This window comes from Dinoponera quadriceps, unplaced genomic scaffold (genome assembly GCF_001313825.1).
Source record: "Dinoponera quadriceps isolate SergipeBrazil2010 unplaced genomic scaffold, ASM131382v1 scaffold2305, whole genome shotgun sequence".
Lineage (NCBI taxonomy): Eukaryota > Metazoa > Arthropoda > Insecta > Hymenoptera > Formicidae > Dinoponera > Dinoponera quadriceps.
Genome location: NW_014556411.1, coordinates 1,572,594 through 1,594,922, shown reverse-complemented (window position 1 = coordinate 1,594,922; position 22,329 = coordinate 1,572,594). Strand labels below are relative to the sequence as shown.

General features: G+C 45.6%; 1 protein-coding gene across 1 annotated transcript in view; it reads right to left on the bottom strand.

Annotated features, from left to right (window-relative positions):
* Nucleotides 1-6,101: 6,101 nt before the first annotated feature.
* Nucleotides 6,102-22,329, bottom strand: part of LOC106747317 (diacylglycerol O-acyltransferase 1) — a 102,642-nt gene continuing 86,414 nt past the window's right edge. The window contains exons 9-12 of the mRNA XM_014624716.1: nucleotides 19,044-19,088; nucleotides 10,927-11,105; nucleotides 7,405-7,555; nucleotides 6,102-6,776 (exon numbers count right to left, since the gene is read on the bottom strand). Coding sequence (XP_014480202.1) covers nucleotides 6,600-6,776; nucleotides 7,405-7,555; nucleotides 10,927-11,105; nucleotides 19,044-19,088 — 552 coding nt within the window. The 3' untranslated portion in view covers nucleotides 6,102-6,599. The remainder of the gene's footprint in view (nucleotides 6,777-7,404; nucleotides 7,556-10,926; nucleotides 11,106-19,043; nucleotides 19,089-22,329) is intronic.

Genomic DNA, 22,329 nt, shown 5'->3' with positions numbered 1-22,329 from the left:
TTAACGATAGTGGAAGTAAGACAAATTATAGTTGTTATTCTAGTCGACTAGAATCGCCGGGCGACAGTGTTCGTGGAACCGGAGAACGGGTTAATCGATTGAAATTTTGCATAATCTGACCCGTCATGACGTAGATGGTTTCAGGGCATTCACCGGACCGATATAGTCGAAGTTGCTCGTATTATGATCTCAGGGGACGGTGCGAAGAAGCTAACGCGAAGATATCGAACTTCTGGTTTGCGTGACCTCGATAAGGACCTGTCAAAGCCCTCACAGTTTTGCGATACAATTAGTTTGATGATGGGTATTCGTGTTAATTTTGCATGAAATCTGTCCTCTTTTACACAAACGACTCCACAGAACCAAAAAAAAAAAAATATAATAAACGTGTAATAAAAAAAACGTGTAAAGATAAAAAGTTATATATCGGAATACTTGCAAATAACTATACATTAAATAATATAATACTTTTTGTTCAAGAGACAAATTGTTAAAGAAGAAGCTTAGAAGCCTTTCTCTATTGCATGAGATAATTTTTAAATATTATATCAAAGTGTTCAATTAATTTTTATACCGATGCGTCAGACACAGCTGACGTTATGCAATGCTTGAAAAGTAATTTTTATCGCAGGGAAGCACGCTACCTTTATTCAGTCTATTCCTTTATCATTTTTCCGTGGAAAATGTCGCGTCACGTTCACCATCCGCGAAGTATTGTCGATCATCGGGCGGTAATTCGATCGATAATGATCGTTTCAATTTTCCATATGTCGTTGGCGGACGTGAACTCCGTCGGACAAGCGATACCATTTTTCACGCACGTGAGATCGCTGCGCGTGGCTTTTAAGAAACGTCGAGTCATTGTTATCGAACGTCCGGAATAAGGGAACCGTTTCCCAGGACGAGAAAGAAACGGCACAAGGAAAAGCGATGTGAGCCGAGGCAGCATCGATCGATTTTCAACTATTTTCGACGAGGTGGTTTATAAACGAAACGCGTTAAGGCGGACTAACCGCCGCCATTTAGCGTTGCAGGCAAACTCAGGCATTAAGCAATTAATTTTTAAGTGAACACCGTAGGTACTTCTCCGAAAACATTTCCCGAGAAGGTATTGCAGTACACAAACACACAATAGCAATTATTAATAAAGGAGATTGTATAACGCATATTGATGTTTCACAAAGCTCAGGGAATTAACAACAGCTACGATAAATGCGAGAGAGACCATTATACGAAATCCGCTTACACCATTTAAATGGATAGCGCGATGAGAATATAATGAAAAGGCAGAAATTACTTATTTTCTAGCTAAAAAGATAAAAGATTTGATCTTGAAATAAGATGCATATAGTTTTAAAGTTTCGGAAAACCGTATTTTTTCTATTTTCCCACGGATTTCTTCGGTTTCTGTCCCGAAAGTACAAAAGTCCATTTAGAAAAATTCACGTGTATTCGGTTAAAATATCTGTCACATTTACTTTTCACCGTAGAGAAGATAAGAAAACAAAAAAATTCGCAGGAAAATGTGGAGGAAAACAGGTTTTTCCGAAATTTTAAACCTCTAAAGACGTGTAATAAAAATTCGGATCGAATGATTATGAAGAAGTGACGGAAACTGACTGACGATATTTTTGTGCCGCGCATTTTAAACAACTGCAAGGTATTAATCGCGCATTGCCAGATTACACGATAAAAGTAGGCGATGAGATACACCGAACAACACTGAATTAAGCCTCATTATAATTTCTAAAATGTACAAAATAACTCTCGCCGTACGTTAAGCTGTGCATAAAGTACAGTAAAGTGAGATGTAAAGCGTGAAAAAAGGGCAAAATTTGCTACGCGGCGCGCGCAGTTCAATGCATATTTAATTAGAGGTATATTTTTTACTGCGATCGTCTAACGAAGTAGCGCGACGCTGCGACGCAACATCGTAATTGAAATCGGAAGAGAAACTGTACGACGTCGTATCTAAGAGCGGAGGCAAAAAGGTCCCATTGTCCGTCCGCTCGTCGAGGACGCTCTCGGATATCCGGCTTTCGTTAACCGTCCGCGACTCGATTTACTGGGATACTCGTCACTCCCGAGTAAACATCGCGGGGGGAATCGAATTTACTCACCTAGTTGCATACGTTTACGATACGCGTCGCGCATCATCCGCGATTCGTCAGGCAACGATCCAACGATCGGCGATTTAAGCATTCGGCGAAATTTCACGACGACATTATCGCGTATGACATTTTCGCGACTCGATTCGTTTCTTCTCGTACCGTCGGTGAGCAGGCGCGCGATTTCTAACTCATAATTGCATTTCCGTGCGCTCGCGAATGTCGTTTCCCGGCGTAATATTGCTAGTTGCGGGCGCTAAAGGCGTACTTCAATCCGATATTGAGGTGTCGCGTATTAAACCCAGGCCGAGTGTCGCGGAAAGCAATCGCGGAACGAGAGCCTTTCCCGATATTTCCCGAGATTAATCAAACGCGCGCGTATCCGAAGTGAACGTTATCAGTTGTAATAGCTGACGACGCGTCGCCTTCGCTCCCTCTCGTCTTTCATGTTCCGTCACGAGAGCTGCAGGGTGTCACATTTAAATTGAATGGAACGTAAATTACGTATGTTGCGTACGCGCCGAGCAATTATTCGGTGAGCACCGCGCGACGGAGATTTCCCGGCGAGTCTCGCGTATACCATTCTCCAAAGGACAGACTCATTGCCTTCGTGGCCTCTCTCGCTCGTTTTCACTCCCTGAGCGCCGCGCGCACTCCCCCCTGCGCTCTCTGGGACCTCGTAAAAACCAACCTGGGTTGCTCCAGCGCGGAGTCCGTCCTGGGTCATCCGGAGAGAGAGAGCGACCGGGCTCGAGCTCTCTTCCCGGTGGATCGAAACGCGGTTGCAGCTGCGGCTTCTACGCTGCGGCACCAACGGCCTGCGCGCCGTTCTCTCTCCCTCTCTCTTCCGGGCTTTTACGGGCTGAACGTACGCGCTGAACCAACTCCTTCGGCACTGCACACCGGCGACAATTCGCGAGAGAGCGGGACGCCTCGTGCACCGGCGAGATCACCGACCGTGCGTTCCACGCGACACTCCTGCGGAGGCGTCACGACGCTCACTGCGGAGGCTACGCCGCGTACCCGCCCTTATAGCATCGTGTTGCGCTCGCACTGCACCCCCTGTGCCCCCTGACCACCCTTCCACCTTCCTAGTCCGCCGCGCCACCTCCGCCACCCCCCGGCATCCCCTCTCCGGCGCTCTTCGCAACCCCCACGGCCCACCTTACGGGATAACGCGAGCGCTCGTTCGAGGGGACCGAGACCGATGCATTCTTCGGTGATGCTTCGTCGCCTGGCGCGGTGAGCTCTCTCTCTCTCTCGCGCGCGCGCTCCGTGCTCTTTCAGTCACTCAATCCTCTGTTTGCGATTGCATTAGAGTGGAAAAAATACGCCGCTCCGAGCGTGTCTTAGGTTCGCGCGACGTGACAATTTATCGGCGTTTTATCCCATCCGCTGCGGAGACACGACGCGTCCGAGAGATGTGTGCGCAGCGACGCTTCGATGGAGGACGTCGGTGACTGAATCTTTGTGCGAAGTTCGCCCCGTCGTCGAGTCGCTGGAGTTCACTCCTCGGTGAACGATCACAAATAAACGATTTGTCGAAGGGTCAACGCGGCTGATGTAAAAGCAGAGAGAAAGAGAGAGGGGGAGGAGAGAGGCGGGAAGAATAGTTCGTTGTCGTTGTGTATTTACCCGACACTCGACTAAATTAACGTTAACGTGGCAGCGCGCTGGTACTTATGAATTTCACGCTTCGTCCTGGTAAATGGCCGAGCCGTTCGTCATAAAGCGCTTCCAGCGGTATTGTAACGCGGTACACGTCAGCCACGTGCCTCAGAAATGGCCGAGATATTCGCGCGAGTGTTTTTTTCATCATTTTTATAGGGCCAATTTAAGAGCGCGCCGGTGCGCAATGCGCCGCGCCGTGGAAGCAATTAAATTAAAAGTCCCACGTATCAAGAGAAGTAATTCTTGCTTTTACGGCACATTCAACGGGACTCGCGTATCAGTTTACGGAACAATGCAGCTGCCGGGAGGGGNGGGGGGGGGGGGGGGGAGGGGGACAAAAGTGGACGTACTTCAGAGTTTTGGCGCTAACAAAGTTATTGACCACGTCAGGCGCAAATGCCAATTTAGGAGAGGCGCGCGCTATAATGACGCTAAAGCCAAAGCGGCGAGCTGATAAGATTTAACTTGTTGAGCGTCGCGACTGACATTGGATGTATTCGCCACTGGGAAAATACCCTTTCGCAACTATTAAATTTCTGGTCTAGCCTAGCGCCGCCCGGCGCTTTGTCATTTGCAGATGTTAACGAGATCATTCTCACGTTTACATTCGCGTCGCTCTCGACGCGGCGAAACCGCGCTGATCTCTCAATACTGACAAGGTCTATCACCTACGTCACCTTCTATGAAATTTATTTAATCACTTCTTCTTTTGGCTCCGCGCAATTATTAAATTTATATTCCCATCTAGCCCTTGAAAACGCTTTGTCATTTGCAGATGTTAACGAGATCGTTCTCACATTTGCATTCGCGTCGCTCTCGACCGGCGAAACGCTGATTTCTCAGCACTGACAAACTCTGTCTCGTTACGAACCCACGTTATCTTATATTAAAAGTAATTGTTTCTTCTTTTGACTTCTCGTAACAATTAAGTTTATGACCCAATTTAGTCCAGTCCCTGAAAGCGCTTTGTCATTTACAATTGTTAACAAGATCATTCTCACATTTACATTCGCGTCGCTCTCGACCGGCGAAATGCTAATTTCTCAACACTGCCAAGCCCTGTCCTTGCAAATCCGCGTTATCTTCTATCAAAAGCGATCGCTTCCTTTTTCGATTCTGTAACTAATCTTTCTGTATTAAAGGAACTACTACATGTTGCACGACCAATGTCACGTCGAAGTTCCTTTTACGACGAGACGTATACTCGTAGGACACACGCTGTCGCTCTGGAAGATTGCGATCCTGAGTAAGGTCGACACGCATCGTATTCACCTTACTTATAGGGTGTCCATAAAACTCTTATCTGCTTAATACCCTAGAAGCAGGAGATGAAGAAGATATATATCTCGATGTAATATTAAAGATAGTATATATAGGGTGCCTTTTGTGAAGCAGTTTAGATAATATATCACCGCCTGACTGTGCAAGTTTGTTGGAAATTTCGCGCGTTCGCTGTGAAGCAACATTGACTACAAATGATCTTGATAACAGAATATTATTACTGATATACACTTTTTTGCGGATACACTCGATATCTTTCTATCTCGAAATCTATCATTCTATGACACGCGTATTTCCGAAGCGTCCTCAGCATCATTAATTTATCCATCGCCGGAACACACGTGTCATGGTATCCAGGCTCATCGGGGGAAGAAAAACTTAAGTGTTAGGGATGGAAGAAATGTTTCTTTCGAGAGCTAAGTTTCTTCGTTCGTGACGTGGCCCTAACTACCTGGAGCCGACGCAGGCTTAACCAGCAGGCAACCCAGCTACCGCTGTTTACCTGAGCATCTTTTTATTTTCCATTACTGATGGTTATAAAATGGTTAGCGTAAGACTATTAAGTAAAAAGGCGGAAAGATTTAACCGTTGATTAAAGAAATTACAGAGATTAATGGTCGGTACGTCGCGCCGAGAGATAAATCATCCCGGTTTTTGCGGGCGAAAGAGAATTTTGAAAAATACGGAGAAAAATTTAAGAAGAATCGCAAGGACACTTTGAAATGAAATTTATTGGAAGGTCGAAGTATCACTCGCATAATGCTTTGCCCAGTCCGATTTTCGTGAATTTACGATAAAAGTTTATGGCGATTACTTTTTGCTATTCGATAGTGATGCACGTGTGTGCGAAAAAAAGAAGTTACTTCCAACGATATGATTTCCGCCTCATTGGCGAGGAAAAACATACGGGATCGTGTTACGTTAAAAATGTTGTTTTTCCAGCGATCCGCGAGACTGCCCTCCAGTTTCCAGTTGAAAGGATATTACCTGAGTGACCCTGTGGCTTTTTTAAGGTGTGGGACGAAATTAAACGAGACCCAGTAGAAAATATTTCGTTTATTCAACAACAAGTTCGCCCATGTATGGCGAGGAAGCTCTGTTAAAAAATTTTCGTATAAAAATTATTAAATTTTTCGCAATACACTAGCGCAGTTAGTAACACATGTATGTACAGAGTCCGTGAAATGTAAGGTATTTTTCAATGACTCCCATCAATTCGGGTTTCGTTTTACCGTGTGTTTAAATCCGTATTGTGCCAGCAGCTTTCAACATTTCACTTAATCAAAAGTTATATTTAAGGCACATGCACATTATCGAATATTCCCACAGGTAATAAATTATCACGCGATAATTACTGATTTCGGCAAAATTAAAAAGAAATTACTTTGCGCGTAAAATGCAAACGGGAAGCTATATATATTTCGCTATCAATAAACGCACACCACCGAAAAAGAAAATCGTAAAAAAGAACAAACAATCGCAAGTTTATCTTTGGAAGTTTTCCTGAAACTTTGTCTCCTTTCCATCTCATTATGTCGCCTACACCACAGAGTAGTCCTTGATCAGAGACTCGCCGAAATGAGTCACAACGTAATCGTGATAATACATTAATATACAAAGTGGTTGCCCGATGATGAGACTCGCCCATACAACGATGTTACCATATCTAGCGCCCAAGTATCGTTCAGCCATCTTGCTCAGCACCGATAGAGGTATCTGTAATGAACAATTAACGTTGCACGACCAGGATTTCCGCACTTATGAGCGGACAGAATATCACGCACGTGCATACACAATGTGTGTATCGCTCCGTGTGTGTATATAACGTAATATATCACCAAATATTTAACAAATTATATACATCAGTATCTGTGTGTGAAATCCTGGAATTTCTATAGTATTTATATATAATATTGAGATTGAAAAATATTAATCATGAATTATGGCGTACGCTTCGATGTAACATTTCTCATCTTCTTTTCTTTAAGTAACCCTTTCGGTACATTTGACGAGTGAGACTCGTCATCTGCTTACATGGGCATAAAATGTATTACTTTTACATATTAATCCATATAGCGACAAATTAAATCCGTCCCATGGGCATAAAAATCTTAAAATAATTCAGTACTCAAAGGGTTAAGTATGTTTCTGAAGAGAATTTTAGAATTTGACGAATCTACCGACGAATTTTCTATATCGACGGGAATTTTTAACGATTCCGACTATTATCAGAAATGTCTAAAGCCGTATAGTCTTGAAATCTTATCCATCTCTTGACGTTATTTAGATCGGTGTTTGTACAATGAACAATACGCAACGTGAAATAAACGCGTGAAACTCTTACCTGTCCCATCATACCCATGAAGGCCCATATCTTGAATGTTTTCAAGGGTACGCTTACCAAATACTCATGAAAGAAAGCGCTAATAAAGAAGACTGTCACCGACGCTGTAGTCTTACTATAGCCCATCTCTACGACCGGAATATAAAGATGTCTGGAACATAAGGTAAAACACGTTCTCCGTTTATTCTTCGTAAAACACATTGCTTGTAAAAAACATGGATAAAGAAGGGGATCTGCGCTTTTTTGGATTCTCAATCGAGAGTGAAGCGGACGGAAGAGAGACGTCTGTTTTTAGATTCGAGCCCGTGAATTGTCCACTCCTTTCCGGTCCGGTGACGATTACGAAAAAGAACTGGCTAGCCGGAATTTCGGCTAAGTCGTCGCTCACTCAGCCCCTGATAGAAAACGCTCTAAATAGCTCAATCGATTAAAGGACTTCGGCTGTAAGCCTGGCAACGGGAAGTGCATTTACTGCACGTTCCCCTATTATGCCGACAATGCTATTATCGGCATCACAAAGGAGCACGCATTTCTACAGTTTCCGCGCTCTTAGACGGTGGCTGTGCCGCAGAATACACGCGGAAACTGTTGGCCTGATAAAGCAGATAAGGGACGCGATGGCGACGCCGAGACGCGCGAAATAGCTCCAAAAAATTAAAGCGATATTCAGGAAAGTTTCGTCGGAACGACGGCGTTCCAACGTTTTCGCTCGGTGCAAGCGAGGAAGCGAGCAGAAACGGACAACACGGCAGAGAATCGTTAGCTGTCTGGTTATCGGTGCAGCCGCATTAGAAAGAAAGGAAAACACGAGAGGATGCTCCAAGAGAGCGAACGAAAAAAGGTAGGAGCGCAGAGGGGACGGAAGGAAGGAAGAAAATTCAAAGGTGAGACGACGTCGTCGACGACAGTTCTGAGGACTTCAGGCCACGCGCGTTTTACCGCGTTCTTAGGGCTTTCCCACCTGCCCCACCTCCCGATCTCACCGCCGAGCAGCGCGTCGCCCTTTCTTTCCCTCCAACCGGAGCGAGCGTCTCCTTTGCGCAAAGCGCTCGGGAATATCTCCAGTTATAGAGGTATTATAAGTGCCGCGGGGAATAAACAGCCTTAAGTGCGCATCGCGATGCGTATCGGCTTTTCCCATTACAAACCTGAAAAGACGTCGCCGTCCTCCTCGTCGTCGTCGTTGCCGCCGACGACAGTGACGCCGACACACCTCCGTTGCGTCTACGTCGCCCTCGTGTGGGGGAGCATTTCCATTTTCACCTCGACCCTCCCGCCACGTACTATGGCTACATGCCAGTCGCAGCTTGCAATTGCAGCTGCGTATCTCGGTCGGGACGAAAAAAAAAAAAGAAGAGGAGGAAGGGTACGAGCGTAAGCGCGCAGGTGCGTCGCCGAGGTAAAAAGAAGCGCGTCGGGGTGAGACTTTAAAATTCGCGTCTCGGAAACTCGTGCGTACGCGTGGCGTCTCTCTTTAGCGAGCCTCATTTTCCTTCGTTTTTATGTCATTTATAAAGGGAACGTGGCCAGTCATTTTCATGCTACGTGTCGCACTTTATAAGGACGTGTGTTGCAAAACAGTCCGGCTTCGGTTACGCCGCGGTTATCCACAGCTGGCGTGTGTATGTGTGTGTGTATATATATATATTTTTTTTTTCTTTTACACATGTTACACATGATATTATATATGGGGGAACCGTGAACTTTGGGATTAATCGTCTTCGTCGCGTAATAGCGTCGCGCTACGTATTACACACCGGTGTTCCGTAATACCGGGCAGAAGCGCGAAACGTTTGCGAGTATGTAGGTATTAAAGTAAATTCGTCGCCTAATATCTAATGCTCGACGCGAGGAGTGGTAGATTGGACCTTTATAAGGCATTCATGGCAAACCTCGGACAGTTTGCGCGTGGCAATTCTGATGGCACCCTTTTCTCTCTCGGTCACATAATAAGAACTTTGTACAGCCACTTTTACAAGGATTTAAACTTTCTTTTGGGCTACTTTCGAAGTACAAAGAACCGGCGCGGACTCTTGAAAGGAGGTCGTCACTATGGGCTCGAGTTGTTAGGTGCACGTGCGATGGGTAACCGTGGAAGATGGAAGGCCCGCCGGAAAAGTCTTTCGGAAGTTCGCTGATTGTATTGAGCGAGGGATGTATAATCTAATGTGGCGGCGACAGCCGAGATGTATGAGCCGAGAGAGACATTTTAGGCGGAATAAAAGGTTTTCGCGTGGAAGCCTATTTTTGTCAGACGAAAGGTTGTCTCTCACGTAATGTTATATGATAATACGTTTCTCGTGGGAAACACGTTCGCGAAAATTTCTACACACGTGGCCGAGCAACTTCAACCTCGAAATTTCAATTATCACGACAATCTGTACACTAAATAACAGTAATAATATATAAATACGTTATGGTGATAATGTAATCTGTAAAATCCGGGCGATAAATACGTACGTGCTTCCTTATATGACAAAATTCAGTCAAACTTATTAAGTTAATAGGATTTTTGTAGCTTTTGCAGCTACAAAGAAGAGCAATAACACTCGTGGCATGTGTTACCATACGCTCGGGTATCCGGTGCGCAAAGTGTCGGGGACAGCAGGCAACGAGAACGTCATTTTCTTCCCCCCATCTGATGTTTGTACGTAATTGGTACGGCCCGCTGGCGTTACCGAGACGATACACGAGTGCCTCGCGTCGAAATGACGACCATATCTACGAAATAACCTCGGCGAGACGTGTATTGCATTATTATATAATCATGTTACCCCCACAGCCGAGTCAAAGGTGCAAAGTGAGCGGAGTAAAGCGCCAGAAGAGTTTTTCCTTCTATAACGTGAGAAGTACGGGAAAAGCTAAGTATTAAGGAGAGAAGAGAGTAAATAGCGCAAGGGAGCGCGTAAAAGAGAGAAAGAGACGGGCGAGGAAGTGGAAAAGTTGATGTTCTTGTCGTATCTCGCTACAAGCCGGACTTTTGATCGACTCTTTCTGTTCCATCTAACTGAGGCTAAACTTCGTTAACGAGTGTGTCACGTGTGTTTAAGGGGATTTATATCTTTCACCAATGTCTGATGTGTGGTTTATAAAAAGAAAGAGTAAGAGAGAGAGAGAGACAGACATAGGGAGACAGGAGAATTTTCGTGTATTAAACATATATTAACCCTTCCACATGTTTCCACCTCACTTTGCGGTTTTAACATTATGATTATGTGAAATTCTGCTCCATAATTATTTTACAATCATCCTTTACATTCTTATCGAATATTTTATTCAATACATGTATGTACATATACATATATATATATATATATGTATATATATGTATATATATATATATATATATGTATAACATATATAATATATATATAATTTAATGATTAATGATTTAGTCGCGCAAATATCTTATATTTTTTAACGAAATATTAAATTTGAATATATTTTCTGAGTATTGGAATGTGAAAATTCCTATTTTGGTATATCGAGAGCATTATTTTAAATAAAAATCAGCTTACTCACCGCACGGCCCAACGATGTACTGGCATGTTCCAAGTTCTCCAGAACGTGTCGATATTGTTGGCGTTCCACCAATCGCAGTAGAAATTCCGATCCGCGAAATGCAGTAGCTCACCCATCAGATTGAGGAAGGAGTGAAATGCCAAGTAGAAGAAGCAAAGCCACACTAGATGATTCGGTATCTGAAATAACGACGGAAATAGACAGCTACATAAAGACCTCATATCATGTCGCGCACTAATTGCATCTCATTGATAACCGAATTAGGAAAATATAGATCGCCTGAAAAAATTAACTTACGCGCCAAGAATGTGACTGTATTAGTCCAATTTGTGTAACAAGATTATCTCGACAGTATCTCATGAGTCCGAAATCTTGGCAATATAGCTTCGAGAATAAAACTCATCCTAATATCGAGAAATATGAATGTTGGATGAGCAGCGTCTAGCAGCGTCACAGTAATATTATATTAATAACGCCTTAATTAATAAACCCTTCCATTTTTGTCTTGCATTTACAAACGTACTTTTATTCTGAGAGCATGATTTAAATTTTCTTCAACGAGTGGAGCGATGGAGCGAAACTAAATAATCGACGATAATCATGATTATTTTTCAACGCATCGGTCAAATTTGATTGCAAACGCTGTATTATATATTTATTTTAAGTAAACCGTGAATTACGTTACAAATTCCAAACTTTTTAAAGTAAACGTTTCTCGATACGATATTCTCTTTATCGAAATATTTAGACAGCTTACAGATAATTAATTTCCTACAATTACAATAATATCTCGTATATTTGAAAATAAATTTTCATTAGAGACAAAAGTTGAGCAATGCGAATTTTAAATCCCTCCCTCCACCGTGTCACTACATTATTAGGAATTTGCATAGCGATTTCTCGTAAAATTCGCGAGCAAGATACACACGTGAGAGCGGCGAGGCACGTCCAAAATGCGAACGGCGTAGAAAGGAGCCGCAATTACGGAAAAGTAGAAGAAAAACGTCAAAGCCACCCCCTCCCCTTCTGCCTCTTGCTATGCGTCATGTTCCTAATGGACTGAATAAAATACGATGCGCTGTAATGACGCCGGAAAAAGTTAACTGGAACGAGGATAATCAGCGCGCGGAGACAGGCGTATTGCAGTATTATTTACGCGCCTGCAGATGAAAGTGAGACGACTGTATAACGAACTTATAAATTACCCCGACTGTTCCTTTAATTACGCTTTAATGGAAGCGAGTAACGGCTTCAAAGCCTTTGATCATTTATCGCATACATAATACCATGCTACGTCCTTACTTATGATCGCAAGGCGATATTATCGTAACAATCCTCATTTTCTTAACGCTACCGAAGGAAACGCCGGGCGAGGCAGCAAGTTGCGCCGCGTAGGTAGTTGCATATTGTTGTTATTATTATCGTCCTTTTCTTTTTTTACTTTTCGTTCCTCGTTGATTTAAATGTAATTCTCATTCTTTATTTTTATTTCTTTATCACGACGTTAATATCCTTCGTGGCGGAGTAGCAACCGGAGTAAATGTTTTCGCGTCAAAGGCGTAGCGATGAGGAGAGGAAAAAAAGGATAAGTATGAGCTTGACGTAACATCAGACGAATACTTTCGCGAAAATTTCTCGGAGGACCGCTCGCTTCCACGGCGAAGAATTTCGAAGTTATTTCGTTTCGGATGCCATTTCGGGACCGCCCAGTCGCGGTATCATCCGCGTGCCTCCACGAGCTCTCTCACGCGGGGCAAAGGACTTAATAATGTTGCTAGGCACAAAGGTCAAGTCTCTTGCGCCGCAAGGCATCCACGGCACTTTCGCGAAAAAAGGACAGAGAGCCCTTCAGCACTTCCTCCGGCTGCTAGGAGCCTCTTCCGGCGTCCACGTAGTCCGGGAAAACTTACCTCGGCGTTTTAATTTCGTTTACCCGGGGATGCTACCGAGGGAGAAAAAGGAAGGCGGAGGAGAGCTGGCGGGGCAGAGCAGGATGTGGGAGAGGATGGGACAGAGCAGAAGCCAGTGAATCGTTTGAGACATGTCGACGATACCACAAAGGGAAGAGCGGTAAACTTTAAGCTGCCTCCTTGGCCAGAGGCTACCTGAAAAGGAAGCGCCTTCTCCCCGAGGAGTTATATGGGAGATGTAAAATCTTGCCGAGCAAACGTGACCAAAGGATGTGTGCGCGTGGCGTTTCGCCCGTGGTAGGAAAGTTCGGGGCTTGAAAAATGTCGATTTCCAGATATACGGACGCCTCTCAAGTTCCCCGATACCTGTATATCTTCAAATTCCGTAAACCCCGTATCTCTTGCATACCATCCGCAGTTTTATCCGCAGTCTCCCCTCCCTCTCCACGGTTTTCGCGAGTGTTGCGTCAACTTTTGGATTTCCGGGATCATCTGGGGCTCGAATCGCCGATCAGTGTCGCGATGCACACGCACATCGTTATCCTGGCTGTCCTCATGCGCGCTTTCACGGAAAAAGAATGCGGTCTAAACGTTCAACGGGTAGTCTTTCCCATTTTTCTCCCACTCGATTTTGTACCCTGATACCAATTTTGATGTCAGATTAAAGTATTTACTGAGCCGACTACAAAAATATATGCCTTAAGGTGTAGTCATTTACCGTTCTATGGCGATTATTTCACCTGTCGAGATCGAAACTTTCGGAGTCCATTATCTCCGAAACGATAAGTGGCTACACCTTGAGACATATATATATATATATATATTTGCGATCCGATTGGCGGATACTTTAATATCACGCGAAAATTGGATTGAAAATCGAGTGGGGAAAAAATGAAGGACATCTCGACCGCATTCTTTTAATCAACAGAAGAGCACATTGCCGATTGACGTAACTCAAGGAAAAGCTCCGATATTGTGAGCAACGAAAGGTCATCGCGCTGAATACACCGCGCGTTGCACGAACGATAGCACGTTCGTTCGTATCGATACAAAGCTCGAACATCGATCCCCGCGCAAGAAACCAGCAGTGCCGTTCGATTCGTGCTTGATCCCATCGCCGGTCGCATAACATTAATGCGTGCTTGGCTTATGCGCACCATCCGGCAGTCGATTTTCATCGATAATGCAGGAATATCGGATTACAGGGCGCGGCGGGCGATCCGCGGGATTTTCAACATACGCGCGTATCGATATGTAGACTCGGTACTCGGCCGGCGCGTACCCGCGTCATTAGTAGTCGCCGCGAAAAGGAGAAATGAGAAGGCAGAGGGAGGAGTAAGTCGACCCGGCCGACCCGTGTGCATCGCATTACGCTGCTAATCGATATTTTCCATTTTCTTCTCGATCACTGGCGCGACCATCATCCCTGTCGCCTCTCTCTCCCTCTCTCTCTCTCTCTCTCTCTTCGTGTCCCGAGGGTGCGCACAGCGTGTACCCGTCTCCCGGAGACGTTTACGCTTGCTACATCTGGAAGGACATTAACATGTGAAAGGTATAACCCAGTAATAACGCCCGGTATAGAGAATGTAAATATAGGCAGATTGAATTTTTTAACTTTATCGAGAGAGCCGGTTATTGGCTCGTGAGTACGGAACCCGAGCTGTATTTCAGGAATGAGTATGCAAATGCTGAATAATCGACGTTGCCGCGCAAGACTGCTCAGATAGGATCACACGGGGGAATAGACAATGACTGTAAATATTTAATCAATTCTTTTCCGCGACCGGGGTAGAAACAATTCGGGAGCAACTGCAGCCGCGCCGTATACGCACCGCTACACAACGCGCGCGGGGTCGATATTACATTGGGGATGGGGTATCCCCCGGTTATTCTATATTTACCGACGCGTGAACGTCTTCTGCATCGCCGGGAGAGTAACGCGTCTCGAAAATTGGATCGTGTCCGTCACTATGTGCAACCCTCGAGATCGACAGATAAAGGCTGCGAGACGATCGTGCGACGACGACGACGACGACGGCGCCGCGTCGTAGCCGTCGTTTTGCGTTCTGGGCGATTCTCAAAGTCAAAGGGATTTCGGAACGAGGCACTGACGCGCGCGAAGGGCGCGCGGGCGAGTGTGTAAAAGGCAAGATCAAGCCGACGAGGGAAGCGTCGGGCCTCTCTCTCTCTCGCCGAGCGGACTACGGGGAAAATTGCGTTTCCCCATTACGACGAGATTAAAGTCTCGTCCCGCATTGCAGTTCCGCCCTGTTTCTTCGACGCCCCCCCCCCCCCGGACCGACTTCGTACATAAGAACCGCAATTAACCCTCGACAGTCACGGGTCCCATGGTCCACGGCACGGCCCGCGGCTATTTGCGGTGTAAACGGAAAGTAAGGGTGCGCGAAGATCGAGGAGACGAACTCAGCCTGGCGATCGGCAAACAATTATTTTTCCACCGCGCGCAGGGACAAACAGAGCGTCGCAGTCGCCGCGAATGAGCAACCCTTCGCCTCGCCTTATTGGAAAGAAATCCTCTTTCCGAACCGCGCGGGCTCATCTTGGGGCACGTTCGCCCCGGCGGAATTTATTTTTGTCTCGGGGCTAGTGTTCTCCCTCTTTCCCCCTCCTCCTTCTCTCTCTCTCTCTCTCTCTCTCTCTCTCTCTCCTCGTACGTTATTAAAGAACACATCGAGTGATTTCTTTTTGTTTTAACGACCGGATGCTTTTATCGACCGCGGGGGAATGCTTTATTCCGGCGCGAAAGAGCCCCGGGAAAACGCGCGAGCGAGGGAGACTTTCCTTTTTCACGCGCCACTTTTTTTCCCCCGGCTCGCCGAATTTATTCTACCGCCGCCGCGTGTCCATCCTAGTATCTAATTCCGGCGTGTTCGGTCGATCCGCGTGTAACACTGATGCGACAATGGATCGAGTCGCGCAAAATGGATTAATCAACGGACACAATCAGATTATGTCGTGCGCCGAAGTGGCGCCGTATAATACTCGCGCCGCGCTCTCGGGCTTAATCGTATTGAAATTTTCCATAAACAATGAGCACTCGTTGATTTCGCGCTGTAAATTGCCGGAATCGGCACTCTGCGCTCGCCTCGACGGAAAAGTCAGCGACGCGGGCCGGCGGCGATAATTAACGGCGCAGCCGGCACAATTAACGCGGCGAAAGTTCCATAACAAAGCTCGGTCATGCACGACCGTCGGTCGCTGTTTTAATCGCGAATAATCGACGTCTGCCGGACGTTCGCGGCACGACGGCGCGCGCGAGCTGCACGCTCCCGAGGACAGTCGCTTTGGGACGAATTCATATAATTGAATTCGGTTCACTGGGTTTCGCCCGACGCTCGAAACACTACGGCCGGCTAGTTCCGATCCGGAGCATCCGAGCTAACGAGAGAATAACGAGCGACGGCGAACGAACGGACGCGGGATCGCGCTCGGACCGGACTGGACGTCGAGGAGTAACAGAGCGTATCGGCGTACGCGATGCAAGGAGAACACGAATAAAAAGATACGACGGGCGCTATAGCGCTCGCATGAGCGAATCTTTCGCGCATATCGATTCATTTTTTTTTATTCCGCGTTATATGTAGCGTGTTCTAGATGTGCAACGCGTTCCGGAGCAGTCGTACGTTCTCTCAACTACAAATACCGGCCTGAACTGCGGAAAAGTCCGTCGGAGTAGCTATTTTGGCCCTGTGTTAAACCTTCGATTTTGTAACACGGTAAAAGCGAAAATGTACATGGCAAAATGGGTTCAATTTTAATGATGACCATTTATTTCTATTTTGTCTATGGTAATACTTTCGATTTTCGATTTCGCTGCTTTTCGCGTCGAAATAGATTGTTTTAAATAGTCACATATCGTAATTTAATGGTCGCAACTTCAAGAAAATTTATAGCTTCGAGGTAACGTTAAAATTAAATCTGCAGAATCGAAGAGAGAAATTAACAAGTATTATCGTCAAAGTAGGTGCTAACTATCTTTAAAATAGTAGCGCGGAGTGCTGTATTTTCAGCTACGCACTGGCAAATTTAGTACTTATCAAGCAAAATTATATATTTATTTTATTATCTAAATAATAAATGTTAATTTGAAACGAAGAAAGAGGTATACAAATGTATAAATATATGCATATATACTTCGAGAATTATTATAAGTTATGAACTTTACAACGCTGTATTTTCAAAACAAATCGATCAATAACCCTGAAATTTATATATTATGTCTATATTAGTTCTTAATATCACTAAGTAGTTTTTCATGTTTCATTTACAATGATTAGAAGAAATTAAAAATAGAGGTTAAAAATAGGACATTAACCTCAAAGAACACGTGTGGAGACTGTCATTTTCAATTACAGATATCTCAGCTTCCAAATCGTCGATCTTTTTTTAATGCGCTAATAATTAGGTCATATTTAAATCTATATACGATGCAAGTTTCAACGAATTCTTAAAGAACTCATTTTATGCTACCGCTACTTAAAGAACATCAAAGTAGCATCAAAAATCCGGCTGCAAAGAAGAAAAGAATAATAAATCATTGGATATAAGAATAATATAAGGAGAAATTAATTTTATACAACGCGAGATTCCTCGGGCGAGTTTTGTTTTCGGCGAAAAAACGCCGACATTATTAAGATTGACGCTGCCGAGAGGAAAGGACTTCAAATTCGCTGAGGAAACTACCGTTAAGAATAAGACCGTCGGAACACTTTATATCCGATTACCCGAAAGAATTATGTTCCCCCTTAAGCAGATTCGCCGTCTGCATTTCGAGATCCACTTTCTTCCAACTGCTTTTATAGGATAAGGGAGGAAAGAAAAAAACAGACGAATCGGAAGTATCAAAACAACGTCTTTGGCATATCGCCGTGCATCGATCTCCCTGCGGACTTGGCGACAAACGACCTTTTTCCATCGCCGAGCGTGCATATTTCACCCAGAAGCGTCACGGGAATACGGCCGTACAATGCACGACGAAACTTAAATCAGGAATTCATAGATTCCGGCGTACTTTCCGCGAGCGCCCGAAGCTCTCGCAGGGTCTCCTCCCTACCAGACTCGCTTTCCCTTGAAGAAACACAACATTTCTATTTCACGTTTCCGTGGATAGCTTACTTTATTTCCCAACGTGCAACAGATCCAACTTATCGTAAAATAAAGAGATCTAACTGGAAGGGCCGAAGTTAACCGACTCTTACGTTTCATCCCTTCGAATAAAAAAATTTGTGCGCTAGAAGAGGGTAAGGGCGTGGGAAAAGGAGAGAAAGAGAGAGAGAGAGAGAGAGAGAGAGAGACGAACGAAATTTGCAGCACCTGCACGACATAGACAGTTAAATCTCGCTAAATAGTCTTTATCGCGGAATGCGGAATACTCGGCGTAATCCATCTTGAAATTCTATCTTAACTATCTCGGATTATGTTCTCGCTAAATGCTCGCGAGGGGAGAACCGAGGCCGTCTGGTGCCAGCTTGTAGACTTATGCTCACCGAACGGATTTACAACGCGTTGTATTAAGTGCGGCATTTATCGACGACACGTAGTTCGATACGAGTTTTCTTTGTCCCGCGTTCTGGCTGTCGAACGAGCTCGTGGTAGTGGCAAAGTTCAGGGAAGTGAGTTTTGTTGTGGAAGGGGAGAGATTGAATTCGCAAATATTGCCTCAGGGCTTTTCGCGTAAGAGGTGTGCTAGAGAAAAAGGAAGAGGGAGTCTAGCGTGGAAAGTTGAAAGTGTCTACCTATGCTGTTTTGCAAATAAGATATGGTCGTGTGAACACACAGTATCAATATAAGAGCAAACTCGAATTATCGCTAAAGAGTGCTTAACGCTGACAAGGAGACACGGTTTTGCAGATCTTCACATTTATATGCCCCTCTGAAAAGAGGAGGACGTATCTCGCAATATATATATATATATATATATATAAAACTTGAGTATTTAAATAATTTTTTACGTGATATTTTCTATAATATATAGTCGCAGACACAATACAGAGTGATATATCTGCGCGATGGCGTTTGCGTTCGTTAAAAAATACTTAAAAGCGGCTTCGAGCCGTAGAATGTCTGCCTCGTGACAAAGTTTCGGGAATGATCGGCTTATAGCATTCGCCGACAGTATATTTCGGACACACCCGGTACGCGCTTATAAATTTGCACACGTATATGTTAGTGTATATGTGTACTCACCGCCAGCTTGAGAAGACGCTCGGAGGCCTTGGCTACGTCCATATTCTGCAACGCAAACGAGAGAGGCACGAGATTATTAATGTAGAAGGTAAATACGTGGGAAACGCGCGGAAGGGGTGCGTTAAGAGAAAGGGAGTAGGGGCAAGGATGAGGCGGATATGCCCTAAAGCTGAACGCAAAACAAATGCAAGTTAAAGGGGCGGGTGTGAGAGGGCGGAACACGTTACCGGTTACAAAACGTAACTTTCTAATTAGATTTTCAGGCCGTGAATATGATAAACCAGTAAGATCGCCAGGGCCAGAATGATTTCGTACGTTATGCATGTGAATCCGCATGAGAGAAGAAGGGAGTAAATAAATGAAAATGAGAAAGGAGGGTGAAAAATAAAAAAATAAAATAGTAATCAGGCTTCCGCCGGAAATTTGCGAAAGTTGCGTGTCAGAGAGTTAAATCGAATCGATGAAGCGTTAATTTCCCTGAAAGGCTGCAGCATTTATTTGCACCTTCGTACAGCGCGCTGCACTCGAACGCTGTGGTACGATTGAAGGTTTATTTTCGTACGAACGCCCATGCGAAATTAGGTTAACGTTGCCCCATCGGTGAAGTAAACCGCAATGTTTAATCCGCGTGTCGAAATGCGGTTCCGCGATACCGCTTGCACCGCGATCAGAGGAATATTGTTTTATATACCGCTGCGTCTGATGTTTTCCGAGATCGTTCCGATCATAGAGCGCGCGAGCATCATGAATTATTATTATTATTATTATTATTTGTCAATGCGAAGTCGAAACTGAATATTAAATGGCACCACGTGGCATTTGAGTGCGCCGAAGTTTGATGTTGGAATAACATTATCTGGAAAGCCGCTCAATTATAAACGAACGGTTCCCCGGGTCCATTCACATTTTAACACGCGAACGTTGCACCACCCATCGGCTGCTTAACCGTCTCCGTTAGAATTGGAATCGGTAGGAGATACATTCGCCCCGAAAATGGGATTTCGCGCCGGGCGTAATTAAACGTAATATTCGCGTCCAATTAAATAATTGAATTGAAGCGTACATATAGCCGGCGGCGGCGGCGTCGGAACTCGAACGGAGGCCGGGGCATCTTTTAACGCACCTAAGGCGCATTATTGAATTAAACAGCCAACTTTTAACTTGATTTAACGCGGCAGTTCCGCTACCGGAAAAGCGAAGACGCTTCCGTGAGAGCTTCCGTTCTCCGATATGGATTTGCACTCGATGTACGCTGAACGAGAGCGCTTTTCCACCGATGGAATTGATATTTCGTGCGCGCGGCGCTAATTGAATACGATGGAAGGAAGCCGCCCCTCCGGCGTTCCGCTTAAGTGGCGGTTGTCGAGAGGTCCCTCCGAATGCTACAACAGCCAGTCGTGCTTATACACCGAGCTTGTAAATAAATACCTACGGAGTTTCCCCGTGACTTCAACACGTCGTTATTGCGCGTGTATGCACGCGACGATCGCCGCGTCCCTCTTTAAATAAGTGGCAGCCTCTTCTCGGCCGCCGCTGTAAAGGTAAATCGCGAGCCTCTCCAGCGACTCGATCGACAAGTTGTACATTTGTACGTAATTCGATGCAACAACAGTCACGCGAAGATCGATTTGCATCAAACCCACATATCGATGCGCAACGCCCGCGACAACAAAGCGCGCTCGATAATCAATAAATCTCTGTTTACCTTTCTAAACACAATTTTACCGTAATTAACACATTACACGGACGGAAACGGTACGTGGAATCAAAAATCGAAGTAGCGCGCGCGCGAGTATTTCGTTTCTCGATTTACCATCAAATAGCGAATTTAACGTCGCCGGCAATGAAACGTCCACACACAACCGGATCGCGCTAATTGCAATTATCGTGACATGTTACCATTATTGCAATTATTATGCTGCAGCCATTCGCGCAATATCATGGTATTAATTAAATCGCATGCCTTTAGGTCACCGTCGCGACCAGTTAAATAGGGGAAAAAAACAATACCGGCGAAATAGCGAGTGATACTATTATTTGGTAGTCCGCAATGTGGAGCGCGAATGATTAACGTATCGAAAATTTCGCTCGGTCGTGTCCCTAACACACGTGACGGGCGTGTTGCGGCAGTCTTGTTACCCGAAGGGGCAGCACGGGAACTAATTGCCGCGAATCGCCGGTTTGAAAGGGCGCGGCCGGAGCGAGCTCGGTACTAAAGTTTAAGGACTATATCGTAAACAAACGCTTACGTCCCGAAGAAAATGATTTTTTTACGACAGCAACAAGTTGCCTGGATGAGAATTTCGCGTTTCCTTAGCGCCGTTTCCTTTACAGCCCCGACTTAATGAGGCGCGATACGTTACGCGGCCTGATAATTACGATCCGAGACAAGTGGCGGGCCGCGCGGCGTGGCGCATCGCGTCGTAAAACGCGACTCTCTCCTGCGTGTAATTGGACATACGAAACGCCGCTCGTGAGAAAAACGCGTTCGCTGCTGCGAAGAGGCTCTCGCAAGACGCTGCGAGTGATCATGGTGAGGGGAAACAGTCGCTGATCGAGAAATCGTAGGACACGCCCGGCTTATCGCGTCCGCCCGGAGAGGCGGTGGATTCGCCGGCGGAGAAATCGAGCTGGTTCGCGACCGCCGAAATCACAGGATCCCTAAGTGACTGCATTCCGGCCGGAACTGCGAGGACACTCGGTGACTCTGGAGAGGAGGGCCCCAATGAATAGTGGCACTCGAGACGAAAGACGGGGATAGTGGAGGGCGTTCGAAGAGGCGAAAATAAAAGCCGGGACGGAATGGAGATTTTCCTTGGTAAAGTCCGAAATATCTCACGTGGTTGGCGCTGAACCTCAGCGTTGCTTCTGCCGTGTCTGTCCCTTCTCACCATGCGTCTCGTTCACGTCGTGACGGCGACCGATCGAAAGCATTCGTTTCTGGCCAGCGACCGGAAGCCAGCGAGATGAAAGCGCAGGGGCCCTTCCTCAGCCGCACGTCGCGATCTTTAGACGTGTCACAGGAAATAAAAAAATAGATCTCCCCCGGAGACTTCTATACGAGGAACTACAGCCCTGCACTAATGCCCTTCGGAGACTTCTTTTCGCAACAACTCCGACCCTCCCCGCATCTCTTCCCCCGCCTTCCCTTCGTCATCTTTATTCGACGGTCATACAATCGAGCGTTATCGTCCTTTTCACGGCGGCGTGAAAGCGCGCGTTGCTGGTGGCACTCTGATGAATATACACATTACCGCGGCACCTCGAATGCAAGAGCAGACGGAGA